At 40.0% G+C, this 24,692-nt stretch overlaps 1 protein-coding gene across 2 annotated transcripts in view; it reads left to right on the top strand.

Annotated features, from left to right (window-relative positions):
* Nucleotides 1-10,364: 10,364 nt before the first annotated feature.
* Nucleotides 10,365-24,692, top strand: part of LOC145343831 (low-density lipoprotein receptor-related protein 5-like) — a 190,931-nt gene continuing 176,603 nt past the window's right edge. For both annotated transcript variants that reach the window (XM_080190227.1, XM_080190226.1), the window contains exon 1: nt 10,365-10,535. In XM_080190227.1, the coding sequence (XP_080046353.1) occupies nt 10,481-10,535 (55 nt within the window). In that variant the 5' untranslated portion in view covers nt 10,365-10,480. The remainder of the gene's footprint in view (nt 10,536-24,692) is intronic.

Raw genomic sequence — 24,692 nt, 5'->3', positions numbered from 1 at the left:
AGATCACATCCTTCAAAGCAGGTACATCTGCTCAGCTGGAGTTTTTTGGCTCTTAATAAAAGATAAGTCAGGTACAGATGGAGATGAAGCAAATAAGTTATAGTTGATCTCTGTGCTAACATGCATAAAGATTCATAATTGTAGTTCATGTAGCTCTGCGTGTAACCAAAGTTGACAGCAACTTATTCTGCTGGCTGTTTTCCACCTCTCAACTGAGATTCATCTGGCTAATCTTGCTGTGGATTTATTAGTCAAGTTACTGGAATTGGCGTTAAATGGGTTAATCTGTATAGGCCTGCTTTTCTTCCCTAGTGCTGAAATGATGGAATTGCACTTAGCAAAGTCACACTCTGCCACATACTCAACCAATTTTCACAAGGGCAGCCTGACTGCACATGCACAGCCAGCTCCCAGTCTGGTTCACCATGGCCACCAAAATCTTGCCATCAATGGCAAGAGGCAAACACCAGATGACAGAATTTTTCAAAAGTCTGAAAATGGCTGTTTGAGGGTGACGATTTTATTATGGTGTTTTGGATGCACTTGTCAGCAGAACGCAGAGAAGCACAGGAGCGACCCAAATATTTGAACATCAGCACAGAAGCAGCGAGAGAACATGGAGCCACACAGGGGCAGCCCAAAGTATTTGAACAGCAGCAGAACAGAGCTGGAGAAACAAACTCTTGAGAAAATGTACGAAAGTGACATCACAGTCGAGATTATGGAGGAGTCCAAAAAAATTAAGGAATACACACTCTGTCTCTCAATTGTTGTTAGTTGCAAGTGATGGAAAAATAACTATCTAAAAAAGGGGTAAAAAAGAAATATCAGCTGGGAATTTTTAGTCCTGCCGAGTACCTGAGATTTTGATAAGGGAATATAAAGAAACATTCTTCCTTCTGGTCAGTGGATCATAGATTTAAGAACGTTAGCAAGAGGAGAAGGGAAATGAATGTCTTCACTAAGAGTTGTCACGATATGGAATGCTCAGTATGAAAAAGAGCTAGAAGTTGATTCCATAAATAATTTTAAAAAATAAGTTGGACAGGTATTTGAGAGTAAGGAATTATGGGGCTTTGGGAAAAAATGTGGAGATGTTGGACAAAGCATGAGTGCTCTTTCTGAAGAGGAGAAATTCCTGAAATGTGTACTGGAGAACTTTTTGGATCAAGTTCCAAGAAGGGAAGCAGTGGTGAGAATTAAGTAGGCCAAATGGAGTGTATTTGATGCAGCATGTAGCAAACAACTGCAGAAATATAAATTAAGCTGAAACTTAAACTTAAAGCTGTAACTTATGACCAACACACAATACAAATGTAAATGACCTAAAACTCTCTCTATTTCCTGACAGTCCACTGTAAGGGAGTTTGAGGTGGGTCCACAGATGATACACATTGGACCAGATCAGGATGCCTGGAGGACCTGCTTGCATTCTTCTTCAGCTGCAGAGTAAAGCAACTTGGACCTCAATTTAAGTAGCACTTAAAGGGTGCTTATTATCTGAGCTCTAAAGTTTTATGCTGTCATGCCACTGAGAAAGCACCTAAAAGGAACAGAAGATGCAGAGCACGAAAAGCACTTTCAATAAAGGATACACCCAGTCAAAAATCAGTAGTTATATATAAATATCAGTAATTATATACAAAATTTGAATATTACTTAAAAGTGAGATGTGTTGCCAAAGCTTTTCATCTTGCACTCATCAAGACAAACACAAGAATGCCAATTTTCAGCGATCACAATAATTTAAATTACAGGAGAAAAGGGTGATCATTGATTGGCAAGTCAATCCTGATTGGCTGAAATGTTGCCCTAGTTGAATAACGGGGAACCAACGGCTCTCCAAGTTCCCAAGTAATTCAAATAAAGCTGCAAGCTTAAACATGTTCCTTTTGTTTGCAAAGAACATGTTGCTGTATGTGAATGTATGTCAGTTCCAGCAAGTGTAAATGAACCACATTACGAGTTTGAGTGATGATCTTAAATTAGTTGATTGTGTAGCCATTAACACATTCAGGATTGTTCAGCAAATGCTGCCTCATTGCAGAATCACATCTACAGTTGATTTTTTTTTGTTTCTAGAAGTGTGGAGCTGGTTGAGTAGGTCTATGTTCACACCAATTACCAGCAACCAAAGAAACATGTTGTTTGATTCAATTACTGGCACGTATAATCTGGCATCACACCAGTACAGAAATTCATACACAATATTGCTCAATTATATGGTAGGCAGAATGTCTTGATAGCAGCATCCTGTTATAGAAAATACTACTCACATAACCACTGCATAGTTGAAACATGAAACAGTTTGCCTCACCTGTTTTTCAAATTTTGAGAAACTTGTTTTTCCCGGGTAATTTGAGGCAGGTTAGGCACTATTCAAGGCCGAAAGAGGCAGCTTTGGCCCATTTATGAATTTGCTTGATAATCAGTGAACAATGATCTGACCAAGGTAGAATTTGTCCTACAAGATAATTTTGGTGCTCTCTATTTCTGTGCAAAGCTTGCAAGATAAGAACATGTCTCTGGCCTTATTTACAAGATTGTTGAGAAGGCCAATCTTACAGTTTGTAGAGCTGTCCAAATCTCAATGTGTATCTGACCAGAAACTGTCCATGGCTGACAGTAATGGAGACCCATTAGTGAACTTTGCAACCAGCATTTCAAGGGAAAGGACAGATTAGATTGCTTCATCTCAAACATGATATGAGTACGCGCTGAAGCATATTAGCATGAGAACAGAAATCTTTGCACACGGCTGTAAATTTCAAGATGACAAAGATATCATTTACATATTGAAAACATGCATTGACTTCTAAGTTGGGCTCATTCCATCAAAGATGTGTGTCACCTGGGAACTGACAAAAATATTAGCAAGCACTGGACCTAAGACTGTATAATCGATTTGGGCATACACGGTGTCATTAAAGCAGAATTTGTCTACGTAATTTGGTTGATTTGAAGTTATTAAGTTCACATGATACACGAAACCAAAACATTTGTTGTTAGATGTGAATCTCCGATAGGGCTATTCAGCAAGTGCTGCCCAAAGTGTGCTAATATCTACACTAACAACCAAGTTAAAATCAATTGAGCTCATGACTAATTCATACGTGCCATAAGAGACACACATTCATAAACTGGACCTGTTTTCTCTGCAAATAAAATGAGTATATGCAAGCCATGCAGCCTTTTTCAAATTAGCTAGAAGATTGGGGAGCCTATAGTTCCCCATTGCTTCTATCATGGCAATGTCTCAACTGTTCAGAGTCCACTGCCAATCTTCGAGTGTCCCTTTCCACTGTATAAATTGTTGTGATTGCTTGAAATTTGGCAATCTTACATTTATTTTGGTGAGAGCAAGATGAAAAGTTTTGGTCTCCCTTTTCAGCAATATATGCAGTAAGATCCTGGAAGGAATTCAGTTTGGCTGCACTTTTTTTCAACTCAACCAGAAAGATTTCTTCTAAAGGTATAGAATAATATGAGTTATGCAGAGGCCAATGCAGATGATTGCTGAAGATGGTTCAGCCCAGTTCATTGTGCATATGTGTAAGGACGATTAGTAAGTAAGAATATAAGAACATAAGAACTAGGAGCAGGAATAGGCTAATTGGCTTCTCGAACCTGCTCTGCCATTCAATAAGATATTGGCTGACCTTTTCATCGACTCAGCTCCACTTACCCGTCCGTTCACCATAACCCTTAATTCCTTCACTGTTTAAAAATCTATCCAGCCTTACCTTAAAAACATTCAGTGATGTAGCCTCAACTGCTTCATGGGCATGGAAATTCACGGATTCACAAATCTTTGGGTGAAGAAATTCCTCCTCAACTGAGTCCTAAATCTGCTCCCCCTAATTTTGAGCTAATTCTAGTTTCATCTGCCAGTGGAAACAACTTCTCTGTTTCTATCTTGTCTATTCCCTTCATAATCTTACATGTTTCCATAAGATCTTCCCTCATTCATCTGAATTCCAATGAGTATAGCCCCAGCCTACTCAGTCTCTCCTCATAAGCCAACCCACTCAACTCTGGAATCAACCTAGTGAACCTCCTCTGCACCCCCTCCAGTGCCAGTATATCCTTTCTCAAGGAGGGAGACCAAAATTATACACAGTACTCTAGGTGTGGCCTCACTAGCACCTTATACAGCTGTAAAATAACCTCACTGTTTTTAAACTCCATCCCTCTAGCAACGAAGGCCAAAATTCCATTTGCCTTCTTAATTACCGGCTGCACCTGCAAACCAACTTTTTGTGATTCATGAACAAGGACACCCAGGTCCCTCTGCACAGCAGCATGCTGCAATTTTTTATCATTGAAATAATAGTTCATTTTGCTGTTATTCCTACCAAAATGGATGACCTTACATTTACCAACATTGTACTCCACTGCCAGACCCTTGCCCACTCACTTAGATTATCTATATCCCTTTGCCGACTTTCAGCATCCTCTGCACACTTTACTCTACCATTCATATTAGTGTCATCTGCGAATTTTGACACACCACACTTGGTCCCCAACTCCAAATCTTCTCTGTAAATCGTAAACAATTGCGGTCCCAACACTGATCCCTGCGGCATGCCCTAGCACATTGTCAAACATCTTCTCCACGTGTCTATCAAATAAGACTGTTTACTGTTAATTGTAGTTTGTAGTGATATCTTTCAGCTAATTGTCAGTGTTTTGATTTGACTTTGGCTGTCTGAGTGTCTCCACTCCCTTCATCCCATACAGACAGAAAAGATAAGGAGCTAGAGCAGATGACAATAATGTTGCGGGTCATGTGCAATATTACAAGGCACTCCTTGATGTGCCCATTCATTAAATCAGAAATTTGCTACAAGGGAGGTCATTCATCCCACTGATATTGATATTCCATTGACTATATGGCCATTCACAGCTAGTAGAGAAAATTAAGGCAGGGTGGACAACACTCCCAAAAAAGCCAGAGCCAGTCTAATTTTCTATCAATTAATTTAGTCTGAATGGATAGAAGGTGTTTGACAAGGTACCTCACAAGAGGTTATTGCAGAAGGTAAGGGGGCATGGAGTTGGTGGTAGGGTGTTAGTGTGGATAGAGGATTGGTTGTCAAATAGGAGGCAGAGAGTGGGGGTTAATGGGTGCTATTCGGATTGGCGGTTGGTGACTAGTGGAGTGCCCCAGGGGTCGGTGCTGGGGCCTCAGCTATTTACCATTTATATAGATGATCTGGAGGAGGGAACCGAGTGTATGGTGTTGAAATTTGCTGATGACACCAAAATTGGTGGAACAGCAAATTGCGCAGAGGGTGTGGAGAGTCTGCAGAAGGATCTAGATAGGCTGGGCGAATGGGCCAGGAACTGGCAAATGGAATTTAATGTTGGCAAGTGCGAGGTGGTCCACTTTGGTAGGAATAATGGTAGGAAGGACTATTACTTACGTGGCGAAAAACTGCAGCAGGCGACGGTGCAGAGGGACCTCAGGGTCCTTGTGCATGAGTCGCAAAAACCCAGCCTGCAGGTGCAGCAGGTGGTCAGGAAGGCCAATGGGATGCTGGCCTTCATAGTGAGGGGGATTGAATATAAAAGTAGGGAGGTCTTGCTGCAGCTGTATAGGGCATTGGTGAGGCTGCAGCTGGAGTACTGTGTGCAGTTTTGGTCGCCGCACTTACGCAAGGATATTTTGGCCTTGGAGGGAGTGCAGAGGAGGTTTACTAGGCTGATACCGGAGTTGAGGGGGTTGAGCTATGAGGAGAGGCTGAATAAACTAGGCTTGTACTCGTTAGAGTTTAGAAGAATGAGGGGAGATCTCATTGAGATGTATAAGATGATGAATGGGATGGATAGGATAGAGGTGGAGAGACTCTTTCCGCTCAGAAAGGACAGTAGGACTAGGGGGCACAGCCTCAAGATAAAGGGCGGTGCGGTTTAGAACGGAGTTGAGGAGGAACTTCTTCACTCAAAGGGTGGTGAATCTCTGGAATTCTCTGCCCATTGAAGTGGTGGAGGCTGCCTCGCTAAATATTTTTAAGACGCGGGTTGATGGGTTTTTGATAAGCGAGGGGATTAAGGGTTATGGGGAGAGGGCGGGAATGTGGAACTGAGCCACGACAGATCAGCCATGATCTTATTGAATGGCGGGGCAGGCTCGAAGGGCTAGATGGCCTACTCCTGCTCCTATTTCTTATGTTCTTATGTAAAATTGGGAAAGTTCTGTTACATATTGGGATTATCCCCATCAGATTTATTCTTTCATGTTCTACAAAGGCGTAAAAGAGGAAAATCAGCAGCAGTTGATCATTTAGGTGTCTTTGTTGTGACCAGATTGCAGTGCCAATCTGGAGCAATTCAGAATTACAAGTTGTTCTTATCACAGCTTTACCCATTAATTATATGGATTGGTATGTGACAGCATTACAAACTCAAGGATTTTGATGCAATTATACATATTATTGTTGAGGTAAGAAATGCATATTCATTGCAATTTCAGTTTTTAACATTAATCTGATGAGAAATATTCATGTTTGAAATGGCGAGAATTTCTGTAGCCTAATTGACTGCATCAAAGATACCCAAGTGCTGCTGCCAGCCCAGCCACAGAGCCTCAGGAGGAAGAGGGAGACACATAGCACATCACTGATCACAAAGCAATGTCACTTGATCTTACAATCACAATCACTAACTCAAATACTGGCACTGCATGACATTTAGAGATCTGTATAGTGAGGATCAGAAAATTTAAGTCACTAGGCATGAATGGACTACAGCAAGGACAGAGAGAAAGGATATGTCAAGTTCCAGCTCACTGGAGGGTGAGCTTGCAGATAAATTCTGCAATATAGGTCTCAGATGAGGACTTCTATGAAGCACCAACACACAGGTGCAATGTCAGCTCTTCAGCCACATCAAGTAGAATCAACTGTTCCAAAGGGTTATCTTTGCCCCAGTAGCCCACAGCATGGAATCACCAACCTTCCTTGCTTTTCCAACCATCCGTGGCTTCAGCTGGGCTCTCAATACTTGGAGCCTGCACTTTTATTGTTTGGCTGCTTGGAGTCTTTTTCTCTGTTCCTCTCTTCAGTGGTACCTACTAAAGGTCTCCTCCCTTGGGGGTCTCTTCTGGTACTTCACTCTAACACCCCCTCCCTGGGTCCTGTGATTGGGTTTTCACACCTTTTGTTCCTCACACATGCACTCTGGGCAATTCTCCCTAGCCCAAAGATCTCACAACACTAAACCATGCAAGCATAGCCTGCTCACAATTTGTGCATGTTGGAAACTCCCTGGGCACTTCAGAAATTGATAGTTCCCAATTTCCACTCTGATAATCAGTTACTTTTATTTGACAATTTTAAAATGGATATTGACAGATTTCGGTTAGCCAAAGGTATGAAGGAATATGGAAAAAAGGGTATATGAGTTAGGTCGCAGATATGCTATGACTTCACTGAATGGCAGAACAGGCCAGAGGGGCTAAATGATCTACTCATGTTCCTATGTTCCTTGTTGAGGTCATGGGTCAACCACTATCTTATTAAGTGGTGCAGTAGACTTGAGGGTCATATGTTCTAATTCTCTGACTATTTCTTATTAGAATAGAATAGAATCCCTACAGTGCAAAAGAAGGCTATTTGGTCCATTGAGTCTGCACTGACCACAATCCCATCCAGGCCCTATTTCCATAAGCCCACCTGTCCCCATAACCCCATCTGCTAACTCCCAGACACTAAGGATCAATTTAGGATGGCCAATCAACCTAACCCGCACATCTTTGGACTGTGGGGGGAAACTGGAGGACCCAGAAAAAGCCATGCAGACACGGGGAGAATGTGCAAATTCCACATAGACAGTGTCCCAAGGCTGGAATTGAATGCGGGTCCCTGAAGCTGTGAGGCAGCACTGCTAACCACTGTGTCACCCTCGTTTTAGTTTTAAGTTAAATCAATTTTAAAGTTCATGAATGCTATCTAACACTAACCAAACATTTGCGTGGGTAGCCAATGCTAATGCTTTGGTATGGAAGGATCCACTATTAGCAACATATTTGGAAGCCGAACAGTTGTCTTAAACTCTAGACAGATGCACTTATTTAACTGTCAGATCTGTTCAGCTGCTTTAGAATTCTGAAAGCTGGAATAAAGCTGACTGATTTATATCACTAGTCTACCATCGGCCAAGAGATAGGTCTTGCAACACTGAAGAAACAGCACTGGATTGAACTATTTTGGAAAAGTCTACTGACTGAAATGCAACAATTTCAATTCAAAAGGCAGAACTAAACTCTGCCATCTGACTGGCTATGCTGCAGAGTCTTCTGCTAAATATGATGGAAGTGGCTGAAAAGCAAAAGATTAGAGGATAAGTGGAGATGTTTCTTTCCTTTCTCAAAATTAGAGACACCTCTATGCTCAACAATGGAGGTTTCTTGGTCAATTGTAAACATATTGGGTACAAAATCTGTTGAAAGCAGGATAAGAAACACAGAATGTTACAAAGCAATGGTATGAAATATTTTCCCTAATATGTGAACTTTCTTCATCCAGCTCTATTTATAGGCAATGGAGATTAAAAAGAATGCAGCTCCATAGTGGTGTCAGAAATTTGAGATGGATGACCAAATGTAATTTTTGTTTTATCACATTCATCAGTTTAAACCAGAGTCTTTGCCTGACAGAATTATTTGGATTCACGCTGCAGCAATAAGAAATGAAGCACTCTAATGTTGATAACTGTTGCATTAATTCTAAATTTACAGAGAGAAATTAGACTGTTTCAAATATATCTCCTATCGAAAACATCCCAATGTCCATCAATGAGTCCTTCAAATTTAACTTTAGTGAAAGATTATTACTTAGATAAAAGCAATACGACTGCACATTGGACATATCTAAAACTGTGCGGGAGTCTGGTTCACTGACACTGCAATTAAATTACTGTGAAAATCCCCCAGTCGCCATACTCCAGCACTTGTTTGGGTACACTGACGGAGAATTTAGCATGGCCAGTGCACTTTCAGACTGTGGAAGGAAACTGGAGGACCCAGGCGAAACTCACGGAAACAAAGAGAGAACTTGCAGACTCCGCACAGACTGACCCAAGCCGGGAGTTGAACTCGAGTCCCTGATGCTGAGGCAGCAGAGCTAACCACTGTGCCACCATGCCACCCGAAGAATAGGTTATTTTCCCACCTCAACACATCAAATGCTTCCTCACACATTTTTTCAGCTGAGGAGACACCAGCTACAGGTGAGATGCTGTCTCTGGTGATGAGAAAATTGGATGGTATCTACTCACCTTGACATCAAGAACACTACACCTAGAGGCCCGCGGCAAGAAGACAGCTTATGCCACTGTTTAAAAGCGTCAACATTTGCCATATGAGCGAATATTTGACCTCACATTGCACCATCTCAAATAGTATCGCAACACAAAGCTACATATGTCAACAGTTCTTGATGTTCCTTGGGGTTAGGGTTTAGCCCTTTCCAAATCTGCTCTTTGGCAAAATGCAAACATAATGAAGAATATGTGTAAATACAGCTGCCTGGATTTGAAAGTCTGCATTGGCAGAGTTTAGGAAAATATATGGTTAGGATCACAGCTGGCAAAGATGGCTATAGGCACGAAATTGACGTTTTTTTCGGCCCATCAGGTCTTATTTACAGCAGTTATTACAGGAGTAATACAGGAGAATGGGGGGTCCGTGAACTGAGAAGTTGGGAGGCGCAAATCACACACAGAACAAAGATTGTTTGCTGTTTGCCGTGATACCAAATGGTGGCAGTATTTTTTTGCGTTTCGAGCGAACCCGCCAATAACCTGGCTAAAAATTTGAAAACATGTAACTTTGCATATTCAATCTGGTACCTTTCCCCGGCTTCGCTGCTTGAGGGGAACATTCACAATAGGGTTTCTTTTTGGTTTACGTACGGCAGAAAACTCAAGAGAAAAAAACAAACACTTGTTGCGATCTTTTATTCCCCCCACCCCACGCAACCCAAATCATGTTGGGTTTTCAAAGCGCGTCTCTTCAGAAAGCGAACTTCAGAAGAAAACAATTATAAGACTACGTACAGGAAGCTTAACATCAACAGCACCGCTGTTGTGCTGAAGCGACACCCTGTTGAAGGTTCTTGTGGCACTGGTCCAAAGGCAAACATTCTTAAACTCAACCTAACTTCCATTTGAGGGGGGAAGATCCCGCTTCTTTTTACTTGCTATTGGTCAGGAGGGAGTCAGCGATTTGGCAACATGAGAGGTTGATTGGTCCTAGCGTGCTGTCAATCAGGACAGGCTTCCGCTGGCGAGTCCGGTTGTTTCTGGAAGGGGGGGGGGAGGTGGTGGAGGAGGAACGGGGGGGGTGGGGAAGTAGCCCAGCCGGGAAAAGTGTTGGCGACAGGGCAGCAAAAAGGCTGAAGGTGCTGCTGGAGTGATAGTGCGTCGATATCTTGTAATCATGGGGCCTGAGTGAAACATTCACTTCTTCCAGCTACAAATGGAGACTTTGTTACTCCCGCTGATCGTTTTTAGTCACTACTTGGTTGCAACAGGTAAGTAAGTAGGTGTGGATCGCGCGTGTGGTAAAGTGGGACACTTGGCTGTTTGTTATCTCCGATCAGCCCGTGGGCTTCGCGTTTGTAGCCTCATCCCGTTGTTACTTGTAGTAAATGCAACAAAACAAAAAGAAAGTCCATTGTTGGACTTTCTGTCTTGTGGCAAATCAGCGTTTGTCTTCAGACCCCTTTCAGTGCGAAGCGATTTTAATTTGTGTGTGGAAAAAAGGCGCAGAGTGGTAGAGATATTAAAAAAAAGATTATTTGGATCGGGACGCCAGTTCTTCGACGTGTTTCTGGATCTTGGGGACTGTCAAATATAACATTTGGTAAATTGAATTCGGTTGACTGGGTGAAAAGTTTATATGGGGTAAAAAAATACTCTAAGGTCACAAAGACAAGAATTTAGGACGTGGTGTCGGGTGTCACTTCCCAGTGTTCTGAAAAGTTCGTCAAAATCTATAAGACGCGACCTGTATAAACTCGTAATAAATGCAATACAAGTAGGCAGCAAGCGTTCCTCTTTGTGGCTGCCAACAACTTTTATTTGGATTAGCAGGATGCACTCATTTGATGTTTACGTGTGTGATAGTTCTGAGAAAGTGACAATTGTACAACAAGTTGCAAGATTTAAACTGAACTAATCCAAGTTGGTTAATGAGCAATATATATCCAGCGCACGGAAACCGGAGATGTGCAAGGTTTTCACGGAATCTGGCGAAACAATAAATATGTCGAAAATAAAAACCGACACTTTAAAAAAAATGTATATTCCAGGGGGGCACAATTTTCTTTTGCTATAACATGTTAAGGAACTGCATCAGAGATCATGTACATGAAGTTGTTGGCAGGAAATAAAATGGCTTATTAATTCCTTGTGCTGAGCTCTCTGAGCCAGGCTCTATTTTATTGAAAGGATTTTTAAATGTATACCTACGTTCATGGTGACCTAAGCCTTCTAAATGATCCCATTCTTTCTACCTCGAAATAACTTGTTTAATTTCGCAAGATGTAATTGACTTTTCTTGAAATGTGTTTTGTATAAAGTTGCATTTTTGAATTATATTTCAGTGCATTGCATCTTTAAGGAATATTAATCTATGGACCTGTTCATTTATCGAACTGTTGAATTTTACTTGCTATTAGAAACTTAATGTACATTAGATTTTGTAACAGATGTGAAACTAGAAATAATTCAAGCATAGGAAATAAAATTAAAACTTCCTTTTTAATAATGTTATCTATCTATTGTATTTGGGGAAATAAAAGTTTCTTCAGTTTTAAAGGGACTTGACCATGGGCTCAGAGCACATTTGTGGTCCTGACGTCAAGATGCAGCATTTATGATGTAGCTTGGCTCCATGCACTAAATTTTTAAAGTTTAAGTAGTGGGATTGTTTATAGTGAATTTTATAATAAACTTGTTTAATTGTATGTTTTTAATTACCTCAGTTTCATTACATGCCGAAGTTTGAGAGAGAATTTCAAACTAAACAAATACGCCGTCTGTTTACAATAACCTGAGGGATAGCTGAGTATATCGTTTCATAGAATCCCCTTTGGCCCATTGAGCCTGTACTGACAACAATCCTGCCCAGGCTCTTTCCCCATTACCCCACATATTTACCTAACCCTTTGTATTTGCCCTGCTTATCTCACTGACATGAAGGGGCAATTTAGCATGGCCAATCCATCTAACCTGCACATCTTTGGACTGTGGGAGGAAACCTACGCAGACGCAGAGACAAATTCAAGACAGATAGTGATCTGAGGCCAGAATTGAACCTGGATCCCTGGCACTGTGAGGGAGCAGTGCTAACCATTCTGTCACCATGCACTCCTGATTGGCACAACGCTCAAATTTTCTATTAAGTAATTTTCCACACTTCAAAGGCATGTGTATGTGATTTGTTAATTCTTGACTTTATTGGACATCAATAAATTTTTTAATGTTATTGTAATGAGCAAGATTTCAGCTGTCAGATTGTAAATTTTAAATCAGTCACTTTTACCAGAAGACAGTGCAGTTGCATAATAAATTAGTTCCCTCATCATACAAAGTACATTTTAGAGGCATTAAATAGTTTTAAGGAGCTGTGGGTACAGTTTCTGAATAAGGGGTCTCCCCTTGGTGGAGTTGAAGAGGAATTTCTTCTCTGAGGGTTGTTAATCTGTGAAATTTCCTACCCCAGAATGCAGTGGAGACTGGATCATTGAATAAAATCAAGGCATATTTTCATCTACAAGAGATTGAGGGGTCATGGGGGTCAGGCAGGAAAATGGATTTGAGACGACAATCAGATCCACCATAACATTATTTGAATGGTGGAACAGGCTTGAGGAAGTGAATAGTGTACTACTATTTCTTAGGCTCTTGTGTTGATGGCATTTATTCGGCTGAGCAATATAGTCCATGAAGTCCCAGGTATGTTTTTCCATTCTCTGCTGGACTAGTTAACCTCAGCTGGGCAGTTGTATTTGATTAGGTTAGTGAAGGGAGAACTCAACCAGAATTTCCACCATTACGCACTATCCAGTAAACTCAGCTGGGAATGCAGGTGTGTTGATGTAGTGAGGACGTATTGAATTTAGTCTCTATTGCAACACATGGGCAAAGTTCAACATGTGATTGATTGGTAGTTTGTGGAATCATAATACAGCAAAAGAGAAGAGAAGAGAAAATTGGCAAAGGAAAGAAAAAAGTATGGACAATTTATTATAAAGAAATTGATTCATGATCACAATATCGTTATCTGGCCAGTTTGGATTATTATATTAAAATATTTCTTCAGTATTTCACATGAAAAGTAAGGGTTTGAACATGTGATCTTCCTGAGCTTGGGTGAGAATGCTACTGTTTAGCCCAAGTGAGCCACTAAATAGTTTGAACGAATTGAAGGTCTTTTGCTTAAAAAGGACTAAATTCAAGTGGAAAAGCCAGGTTTTCTGTTACATTATTAACTCTTCTCTATTTCAATAATTTGGCACTGTAAGACATCTTTAATGTTTAAAATAGTCACTAATGGGAGATTAATCACATGAAAATTGATGCCAAGTCAAGGAAGAATACAATTAAAATAGCTGACCAGTAGCTTAGCTAAAGAGGGAGGGATTTACAATTGTCTTAAAGGAAGAAAGAAGGACAGAGAAGTTTAGGATCTCACCTGCTGAGGACAAAATCATGAGTATGGGGCAAAGGCCAAGTGTTGAGAATTCTCCATTCTTCCAATGTTGTTGGGCTGGATGAGGTTCGAGATAGGCAGGGGCAAACCTGTGGATGGATTTGAGAATTTTAAAATCATAGGCCAGCAGAAGGAGTGAAGAGTGAATGGGAATTGGTATGATCTTGGATTTGGGACAGTTAAGTTCATGCAGGATGGAAGTTGAAAGCTGGTTAAGAGAGTATTAATGTAGTCCAGTCTGGAGGTAACAAAGGCTTGGATTAGGGTTTCAGCAATAAATGGGGCAAGACCAGCAATATTTCAGCGGTTGAAGTAGACAGATATATTACCAAAGTTGTGGACAGTATGGCTGAACTGAGAGAATGGCTAGACAGGAGGATAAAGAAAGTAACTAGCAAATGGAGCTTGTGGCAGGTTGGGGTATGGGGAGGTGAAGTCAATGCTTCAGTCTTCCCAGTGTTTAATTAGAGAAGATTTTGGTTCACCCAGAGATGGAGGGCAGTCTGTTTGACAGCATGGTGGCATTGAGGGGTTCAGAGAGGCGGTGGGGCTGGGTATCATTGGTATATCTGTGCAACGTGTAGTTTCAGAGCGTTGCTAAGTGGCAAAATGTAGGTAAAAATTAGTATGAGGCCAAGGGTAGATCCTTAGGGATTTCCAGTTATAATAGTACAAGGACACGAAAAGAAGTCGTTGCAGGAGATTATGGCAATGCAGATATGAGTGGAATCAAGAGAGGGCAGTCCCACTTGCTTGATTAATGAGGAGAATGGTGTTAATTACAGTTCGACAGTTTGTGAAGGGTTGGAAGAAAGAGAGCACAACATATGTACAGTCATAGAGGATGTCATCTGTGATTTTGATTAGGGCCATTTCAGTGCTGTGACAGGGATGGAAACCTGATTGAAGATATTTAAACATGGAACAGCAGAAAAGATAAACACAGATTTATGAAACAACAACACATTCAAAGATTTTGTAGAGAAAAGGAGGATGGAGATGAGGTGTTTGAAAGGACAGAAATGTCACAGGTGGATTTCTCAATGAGGAGAGCAATGAAGGGGAGGGGGCCAGTACCCGAGCCTTGTCTGGGAACCAAATGTAATGTCAAGTGGCATGGAGGCCAGGAACGGAAGTCATATGAATGAGAAGTAGCCCGAAATTAATTAAGGTGAGGACGAAACCGAGTTATATGGCCTGAAGTTAAGTGAGAATAGGATCAAGAGAGGGGGAGGTGGGTCCCCTGGACAAGATGCACTCAGGAATATCAGGAAAGAACAAGAAGAGAATCTGCTGAGAGACCCAAGTTCTTGGCTTGGGCAGAGTAAATCTTGTCAAAGTTTTGGCTGAGTGAGAAAGGAGGGAGGGATGTATCAGAAGCAGCTGAACCATTTGTCTCAATTTTCATGACAAGGAAAACCATGAACTCCCCCTTTGAACATAAAAATAATATATTAAGGTGTGCAATGGTCTTGTACCTTTTTCCTACTATGAATGTCAGGTGAAGTGTTACTTCAGTTTTCACAGGAAGCAAAGGCCTTTTCTGCTCCAGTATTCTTCACAATTGACTTATCCTCATAATACATTCTGTAATATTTTAGTTAAAGGATACATGAGATCAGACTTTACCATTTCTATGTTGTTTACCTTTTAAAAGATTTTTTAACACCCAGGAGATGGTTTAAACATGAGTTTATAAAGCTATATAACAAAAACTTATATTTACATTGTGCCTTTAACATAATAAAGCAACCCAAGGCACTTCAAAAGTTATCTAACAAGATTTGACACTGAGCCACAGAAAGAGATATAATAGACAGACTTAAAAGCTTAGTTGAAGACATAGATATTAAGGAATGTTTGAAAGAAATGGTAGTTTAGACAGTTCTGGAGGCAATCATGTTTAGGGCTAATGGCAGCCATACTTTCAGCTGCAACGGTAGAGCTTTTAAACTGGAGGACTTATAAAAGGCTGGAGTTAAAGCAGCAAAGGGATAAAGTAAAGTTTATTTATTAATCATATTAACACTGCAATGAAGTTACTGTGAAATTCCCCTAGTCGCCACAGTTCGGCACCTGTTCAGATCAATGCACCTAACTAGCATGTCATTCAGAATGTGGGAGGAACCTGGCGGAAATCCACACAGACGCAGGGAGAATGTGTGCAAACTCCACACAGTGACCCAAGCCAGGAATCAAACCGAGGTCCTTGGCCGTGTGAAGCAACAATGCTAATCACTGTGCTACCATGCCACCTTCAAAATCAAATCTCAATCTCAAAATGGAGGGGAAAAAATGATTTGCTGAGTGATGCTGGAAGCTTTTCCTGCACATTTTCTTATAGAAACTGGATTCTGATTTTACTATGTATACCAACCAGAGAGAAAATATTTCCCTATTTTTGCATTTGTATTATAAAATAAATATAAATATTCTTGGTGATCATATAAAGATTGCTTAAAAACCAATGTAAGAAATTTGGCATCTCAACTTGTACGTGGGAGCATGCTGCTTATGACAGGAAGGAGTGCAACATGATTCAAGGAGGTATTTATGCCATTTATCTCAGTTTTAAGACCGTGAGACCTCCTTTGATTTTTGCAGCTCTAAAAATGTGTATAGATGGGGACTTTTCAATTATGATACCTGGAAAATTATAGGCCCCTTGCACTTCAAATTATTTTGCATAGCAGCTGCTTTGAACATTCTGCATCTGTTGGAGTCTCTTCAAAAGGTGCATGATTGAGTTATGGTGCTTCTGAAATTTAAATTAAGAAACTCAAAGGAAGAAAAGGAATAGTGTTTCCTTTCATTTTTTGTGACCACCACAGATTTTAACTTTTTTATTGTCAGTAACTTTGGTCTGGCATGATCACAGGAATAAGTAACCAATCAGCTGTTCCATTTCCCTCGCAAGTATGTCTGATATCAGAATGACTTATTGACAGACAATGATAATAGCTTTCCCAGCTGCACTTTATTCTTAGGTTTGTTTTGTTTACGAGGAGGTAGAACATTGAACCATGTACAGAATACTTCATGTAAACTTAACAACTCAAGTCTGGCATTATTTATGGTTGATGTGGAGATGTTGGCGTTGAATTGGGGTAAACACAGTAAGAAGTCTCTCAACACCAGGTTAAAGTCCAACTGGTTTATTTGGTAGTAAACGCCACTAGCTTTCGGGGTTTGCCCCTTTGTCAGGTGAGTGATCCCATTTTTTTCAGTACCAAAATTGATGCTTAGGCCTATACTCAGTGTGTAAATCAACCCCTCCCACCCTGACATTTCTGTTAAGAAATGCTACATTTCGCATTAGTAGTTGGCATCAAGTTTTCAGAAATGTATGATTTACTTGCCTTGTAAATCAACGCAAGGATCAAGCAGACAATATGGGCCAAGTTGCCAAGAAGAGTTCAAGCAATGCAGACTGTACAGGGCAAATAATGATCAAAAATGGGTTTCCTGGCAAAAAGATGAAGTGCAAAGCTGATTTCAAACTAAAACTCGACAAATAACTGCTGCAGTGCAGGAATTCAGTGTTTGTGAAAGATTGGTGCGGGTATGGAAGAAGGAATCTGCACTGAAGAAACTGCCCATGACCAAATGTGCCATGAGAACAGGGAATTAAGATCTTGAGAAGCAGGTGTTAGAATCTCGTAAAATCATCAGAATTATTAGATCATCACAGAAATGCAATGTGTATATACAGAATTGGGTGGACCAAATCAAAGCAAGTTGAACAAATATTTCCAAACAACAGCTTGTTTGTGTAGTTGACAATCTGGTGTTGCAGCAGGAGAACAAAATTGCTCAGTGATTGATTACCAAAAGAATGCTAATATTATCAATTTCCAGCAATTCATTGTCAGACAATGGCAAAAACACAAGTTATGTCACATCAGAACATGGATGAAACAGTCATGCAATTAGATTTGCCCAGCAACCAAACTGTGGGATGGAAAGATTTGAAAACACTTCTTGAAAAGCTCAGGACATGAGAAGATGAGATTCAAGCCTGCATTGCCAATGAAATAAAATTAAAGCCTATGGTAATTTTCAAATAAATCACGCTGCAAGTGATATGTCTATGAACATGATTGGATGAATGAGGATGGGATGAAGTTTTGGGTCAATACAGTATGCATGTAACACCACATACTGCACCCTCTCCTTTCCTTCTCCCCATGTACTCCAGGAACAGTATGCTTTGTCGGTATAGTGCACAAGAAACAATACTTTTCACTGTATACCAGTACATGTGACAAATCAAATCAATAGACATCTTGATGACCATTGCAAAGAACACAGCTTATTACAGTGTTTAGACGTTTGTTCAAATCCCATTTAACTGATGAGAATGAGAGGTGTTTGTAAAGAAATAATACCCAAATTGCAGTTCTACCAGGAGTTCTATTATGCTTTGGATGAGTGCCCCCAACAAGGGTCAAGTTTGTGCCGAGTAATCTCAGTGAATAATTGGTGGAGATAATACCTTCATAAAGAGTGGAAATATGCTTGCTGCCCTGCTTGATGTTTTGTGTTCATCGAGAAATCGTGGGATGCTGTTGTGTGGTTTCATCATCAAATTATGGGATGCTATTAAAGCTGTCATCAGATTTAATCAAAAAAATGCAGAATATCCAATTCAGTAGATGCAGAGGAAGATGTGATTTCTTTATAGAGGGATAATTCTGAAAGCAAAGGTGTCAAATCTGATCCCGAATACTAAAAACAAATTACTGCGGACGCTGGAATCTGAAACCAAAACAGAAAATTGTGGAAAATCATAGCAGGTCTGATAGAGAACAGAGCCAACATTTCAAGTCAGGATGACCCTGGAGGGATCCTTGTAATCTATTCCATAGCCAAAGTGACCAAGAGTGAATTTGATGAATATTTTACGTCCGATACCAAAGACAGCGAATTTGACAGTTTCTTTGTTTCAATTCAATCCCTCTAGAAGTGAACCCGGTTGCTTTGTTTGTTTTTATATGGCTGAATAAACTTTGAGGAATTTATGTATTTGTGATTTACAAAGAATAGACATAGTGGATCTTAACCAGGATTTCAGCTTAAAAGCAAATCTAGAACTTTAATATGGATGATGAGAAACCATTTAAAAAGGCTACTGCTGATGGCTCACGCTTAAATAACAGGCAATTGGGCGAAATACTAGAGCAAGTCTGGCTTGCGGAACCATACCACCAGGAAGGAGATTATGAATATTGGCGAGGGTAAAAAAACAGTTGAAACCTCAAACTGTATGCCTTGGTTAAAATTTATTGAACAAAGTGGATGAAGCCTAAGTAATTGTACTGTATGCATGTCAATGCTGGCAAGACATGATATGTTTTTATGAGGATTAGAAGAAGAAAAGCTGTGGTTGCACCACCATTAAAAAGCAGTTTAAAGGGAGGATAGAGGCGAAACCCTTTGGATACGTCTATACTTTGAATATATCTACACTTCCCGTTGCCTCGAGAAAGCAGCAGTATTATCAAGGATCCCAAGCAGCCCTGATTTACTCTTTTCCACCTTCTTCTGTCAGGAAAAAGATCTGAAAACTTGCGCTAACAAACTTGAGCAGCTTTTTCCCTGCTGTCTTCAGATTTTTGAATGGTTCTCTCTGTTATAATCAAGGTCAGAAACTACACGGTGTTTTATGAAGACAGCCTAGATCATATGTTTTACACTTTGAATTTTGGCATGGGTAAGCATAAGATGTTTCACCCCAGGTATGATTTAACTGACCCAATTTTATCAAACAAAGTTTATTTAAGAATATGGTTAACACATAGAAAATTAGCAAGAACTTTTACCAATTACAAATGAGAAAAAAAACCATGATATTAAATAAACTTTAACAGCTCAATGTACTTTTCCAATCAAACAAACATATACCCAATCCCAGGTTTAGCACAGAAAATAAGAATGTTCACGTGATGTTGGATTTTCTAACTCTGCAACACCTGCTGTGAATTAGTCCTTTGGATAAATAATTGAATTTCTGAATTGCCAGCCTTGGAGCTTCAAACACCTTGAGCTAGGTCCACTGCTTACCTCTAGCTAGCCAACCATCAACAGCAAAATTTTCATGCCAGTAAAGTAAAAAAGACTGCTTCCAACCTGCCAACAGAATTTCTAATACCAGGGAGAGAGACAAACACACTTCATCCAGGCTGAAGTCCAAACACCAAACTAGCCAGCAACCAAAACTGAAAGTAAGAACTCTTGAGGGGGGAAAAAACCTATCCTACCTGACCTGTCAATCATTCTTCCCTCCAATAATTCAAAAGGGTCATAACATTCCAGGAGAGTGCATTAGGCCGGAATTAAAAATGAACAAAAATCCTATTACATGATTCTAACAATGAAAGGACGTAATTTCAGACAGGTCAGCAATGAGCACAAGCACAAAGACCCTCTTAAACTCCAGAGAAATATGATTAAAATATATTTCTTAAAGGCACGGTAGTGTCACATATCATGTATTAGGCTAATCTTTCTCTCCACTCTACCTGTAACTGCAACATTATATTCTCCACTCTCTCTTTTCCCCTCATGTACATCATGAATGCTATGTTGTACCTGTATAGCACACAAGAAACAATACTTATCACTGTATCCCAGTACATGTAACAAATAAAATCAAAATGATCTCACATTGAATAGCCTTGCCAAATAAAGCATAAATAATTATATTGTAAGACATTTGGGTCAAAAATATTACTTCTGTTCGCATTCTGGTTTGAGCAGGATTGTTCAACCTATGACTGATTTTATGCGTATGATGGTGGTGGGGGGTGCAAATTGATATGTGTGCTTCCCAAACTATGGAAGCAGGGTCTGATGCAACTTCATTCTTACTTTTCCTTGCTAGTCTTTCTTTTAATTTTTGGGTTGAATTGGTAGTTAAATCCTGAATCAGAACAGCCAGGTTCATTCAGGTTGGTTGCTTCTAATGTATGCAAACAAATGGGAACATTGAAGCTTTATATGTGACCCATTAAGTATTGAGGTAGCCCATGATGTGGCTAAAACAATGGCCCAGATGACCTGCTAAAATGGATCTTTCTGCTAGCTGGTCTCATGGAATCAGATAATTTAATTTTAAAAAAACAGCACCCTGGACATACTCAGCAGGCCTAGCAGTATCAATGGAGGAAAAAATAAGAATTAATGTTTCAGGTCCATTACCTGTCATCAGAATTTTACATTAGGCTTACTGCTGTCTCTGCTTATGAAATCTGGTGGCATTGGTATGACGTTTGTATTTAATTTTAAAAAAATTGGGCATTTCTGAACTAGAGATACTAACCAGTTCTTCATTAATTAGTTTAGGTTTCTGTACACTTGTTGTTTGGAGAATTGTTTATTTAATAGGTGTTCACCAGCACCCAAAACAAAATTGGAAAGAGGACCCTTTTTGCACATATCCTATTTGCTCAATATTTGAAACCAAATATTTTGTTGTATTCCTTGCCTCATGGACTGAATGATGCACAATAGCTCCTTATTTTGTATGCTGTTTAAACCATACTAGTTATACATCTAAAATTGAAAACATTAATTATAAATTTTGATTGTACAAGTTCAATATACGGATGTGTAAGTAGTGAGTGATTCAGCTGGTGTTTCTGTGAAATGTGCTTTCCTGCCTCCCACCAACCCATGTTAATATACTATCTGCCAATTCTGATATTGTGATAAAAACTAAAATTACTTAATGCAAATATGTGGTATAGTTGGCAGGGTGACCTATAATACATTTATTAAAATTGTTATTAAAATCTTGTTTGAAAACTTCCCTGCATATAGGGGAAAATATGAAATTGGCCTGTGTTTTGTACACGATAGTGCAAACAGGTAAACATGTGAATTCAGAGCTGGAGTATTCAATAAGATCATGACTGATTTTGATTGTGCTCTCAGTGCCACATTCTGCCATCCATCCTGACAACCTTTGATTATCTTATTGGTCAAAATTCTGTCTCAGCTTCAAAAATATTCTTCTCTTTACTGCAATCCTCTTTGGCTCATTGTAAAATGGTAACAGGGAAGCACAGAAATCAGAGGAAGCGAGAAAGGATACAGGTTGGTTTTTCTATTAAAATCATTATGTGGAAGCCATCGTGGTCTGGAGATGCTTCTGTCCTGTTCATTTGGACCAGAAATTGCTGGTGGAATAGCTGTGAGTTAACAATGTAAGGAATTATAGCATTTGATATCGAGGAGAGATTTGCTGCAAATTGCTGGAGAAGTTGCACCTCTCCATGTGTCATGAAATTGTGGAATTTGTCCTCTGAATATGGATGTTTCTCTACAGACGTTCAGTTTGATGTTTTAATGTCACACTGGCCATTAATGGTCTGGCTTTTGGTCCTAATACAAAGTTCAACTCCAAACAACTCTACAGATTCAGATTTAAAAGATTAAAATGGAAATGCCGACCTTCATCGTGAAGTGAAGAATTTCAAGCACCATTGCTATCCTATCATCCCAAAGCACTTTATAGTCACTGGAGTAATTTTGAAGTTAAGTCGCCTTTGTAATGTATAAGTCGCGACAGCCAATTTGCAGAAGCAGCAATAATGACCAGATAGTCTGGTTTGGTGATCATGGTTGAAGAACACACATCAGCCAGAAGATTGAAAAAATCTTATTTAGCTGTGTCATGGAGCTGTTTTTCATGGGGTAGGGTTTTAGTGGAAAGAGAGCATCTCCCCATTGCAGTTGGGCACCAACCAAAAATTTAATAAAAGCCTGCCCTGTTGTGGTATTGCACTGCCAGTTTTCATTCCCCTTCTATTTAATCCAATTTATTTACGAAAATGACATTGCAGTAAATGTTACTCTTTCTATACTATGTCAAGTATTATAGCTGTATATGTAGATAAATAATTGTGTTAAATGGCTTCTAAATTCTATATTTTAACTGTATAGTACAATATGTGAAGACCCCATGACACTATTCAAAGTAGAGCAGGCACGTTCTTTTTGACGGTCTGGGCATCTATCCTTAATTTAAAAAAAGGATTAGCTGGTCAGCATTGCTGTTTGTATGGTCTTGGTGTTTGCCAATTAGCTGCCATGTTTCCTACATTGCAATGATGACTAGTTTCAAAGTATTGAATTGGCTGTAATTTGCTTTGGGCCATCCGGGGGTCATGTAGGGAGGTGGTTTTGAAACATGCTATAGAAGTGCATGCTCTTCATTTCAAAGCTGACTTGAACACTAGAAATGATTAAAAAGTCTACTTCAGAAATAAAATGAGTAATGGATGAAGAATTTGTGTTCTTTTAAACCCACTCTAGGTTAGAGACTGATAACAACACTTATCTGTAAACGAGTGATTGCATGTCAAAAATAATTTATTGGTTATAAAGTGTTTTAGCATATCTTGTGGATCGATGAGGGCCTATTTAACTGCAGATTCTTTGTGATCCCTAGAACAATGCCATCTGGGTGTGTTTAAAGGTATGAAGCTGTATTATTTGTGCAGCTGGGGAACTGAGTCCAACTGTGGGAAAACTGCATGTTTTTGTGAACATTCCAGGTGAGAAGGAGGAGATTGAGAAAACTTTCCAAAGCAGCTGCCATAATATATTTTAAAAATAATTGAGCATTTGACGTTCAGATTTTAATGATCTAATTCCAGTGATCAGAAGAAATATTCAATTATAATAATACTTTTAAATCGAAACATAAATAGAAATTAAGCTTTTCACAGAAGATAAAGTAGAGCTTTCCTTGATATTGTGACATAGCATTTAACAACCTGCACAACTGGCAGCTATTCTTTGACAATTTTTTGCCTACATAGTAACAAAACACTAAATAAGTTAATTACTGCAAAAATTGTATTTTTGAATTGGTTTTAATATATTAAAAAAATGACCAGGTAATGAAAGGAATATTGATAACTGGTTAAGGTTTTGTGTCTAGGTCATTAACGGAATGCTGTCATTAGTGCCTTTTAATTTACAAACATGAGGAAAGTGTCCCTTTACCAGCAGATATATTATCCAGGTGAAAAGACAGTTGTGATTCTTTAAGGTACATGATTGAACAAACTTTTCTTTTATATTTGGATAAATGGAAAATAATTAGATAGTATGAACTAACTGGGATGAAGGCGCTTTATCTGAATGCGCGAAGCATTAGGAATAAAGTGGATGAGTTGGTGGCGCAGATTGACACAAATGGATATGATCTGGTGGCCATTACAGAGACGTGGCTGCAAGGTGACAGGGACTGGGAGCTGAATGTCCAGGGGTATCAAGTGTTTAGGAAGGATAGGCGGGAGGGAAAAGGGGGGGGGGGCGTAGCTCTGCTGATTAAGGATAGCATCAGGGTGGTAGCAAGGGATGATATTGGAGCCAAGGAGCAGAAGGTGGAATCGTTGTGGGTAGAGATTAGGAACAGCAAAGGGAGGAAGAAGCTGGTGGGTGTCGTCCACAGGCCCCCGAATAATGATCTGGAGGTGGGGCGGGCTGTTAACGCGCAAATAAGTGAGGCGTGCAGGAATGGGACGGCCGTAGTTATGGGGGATTTCAATCTGCATATTGATTGGTCGACCCATGTTGGACGCGGTGGGCTCGAGGCGGAGTTCTTGGAATGCTGCCGGGATAGTTTCCTGGAACAGTGTGTGTTGGAGCCGACGAGGGAGCGAGCTATCTTGGATCTGGTGCTATGTAATGAGGCGGGTAGAATTAGGGACCTTGCGGTGAAGGATCCTCTTGGGGAGAGTGATCATTGTATGGTGGAGTTTCTGGTGCAGATGGAGGAGGAGAAAGTGGGTTCCCGGACACACGTCCTTTGTTTGAACAGAGGGGAGTACGGTAGGATGAGAGAAGAATTGGCGAATGTGGACTGGGGGAGCGCGTTGGAAGGTAGGTCTGCTGAGGAGCAGTGGAGGATCTTTAAGGAGATCTTTCTTGGTGCTCAGCTGAAATTTATTCCGATGGT

The sequence above is a fragment of the Carcharhinus amblyrhynchos genome, chromosome 6 (assembly GCF_965287045.1).
Source record: "Carcharhinus amblyrhynchos chromosome 6, sCarAmb.v2.hapA, whole genome shotgun sequence".
NCBI lineage: Eukaryota > Metazoa > Chordata > Chondrichthyes > Carcharhiniformes > Carcharhinidae > Carcharhinus > Carcharhinus amblyrhynchos.
Note: the sequence above shows the minus strand (reverse complement) of the source record. Positions and strands in the feature narration are given on the sequence as shown.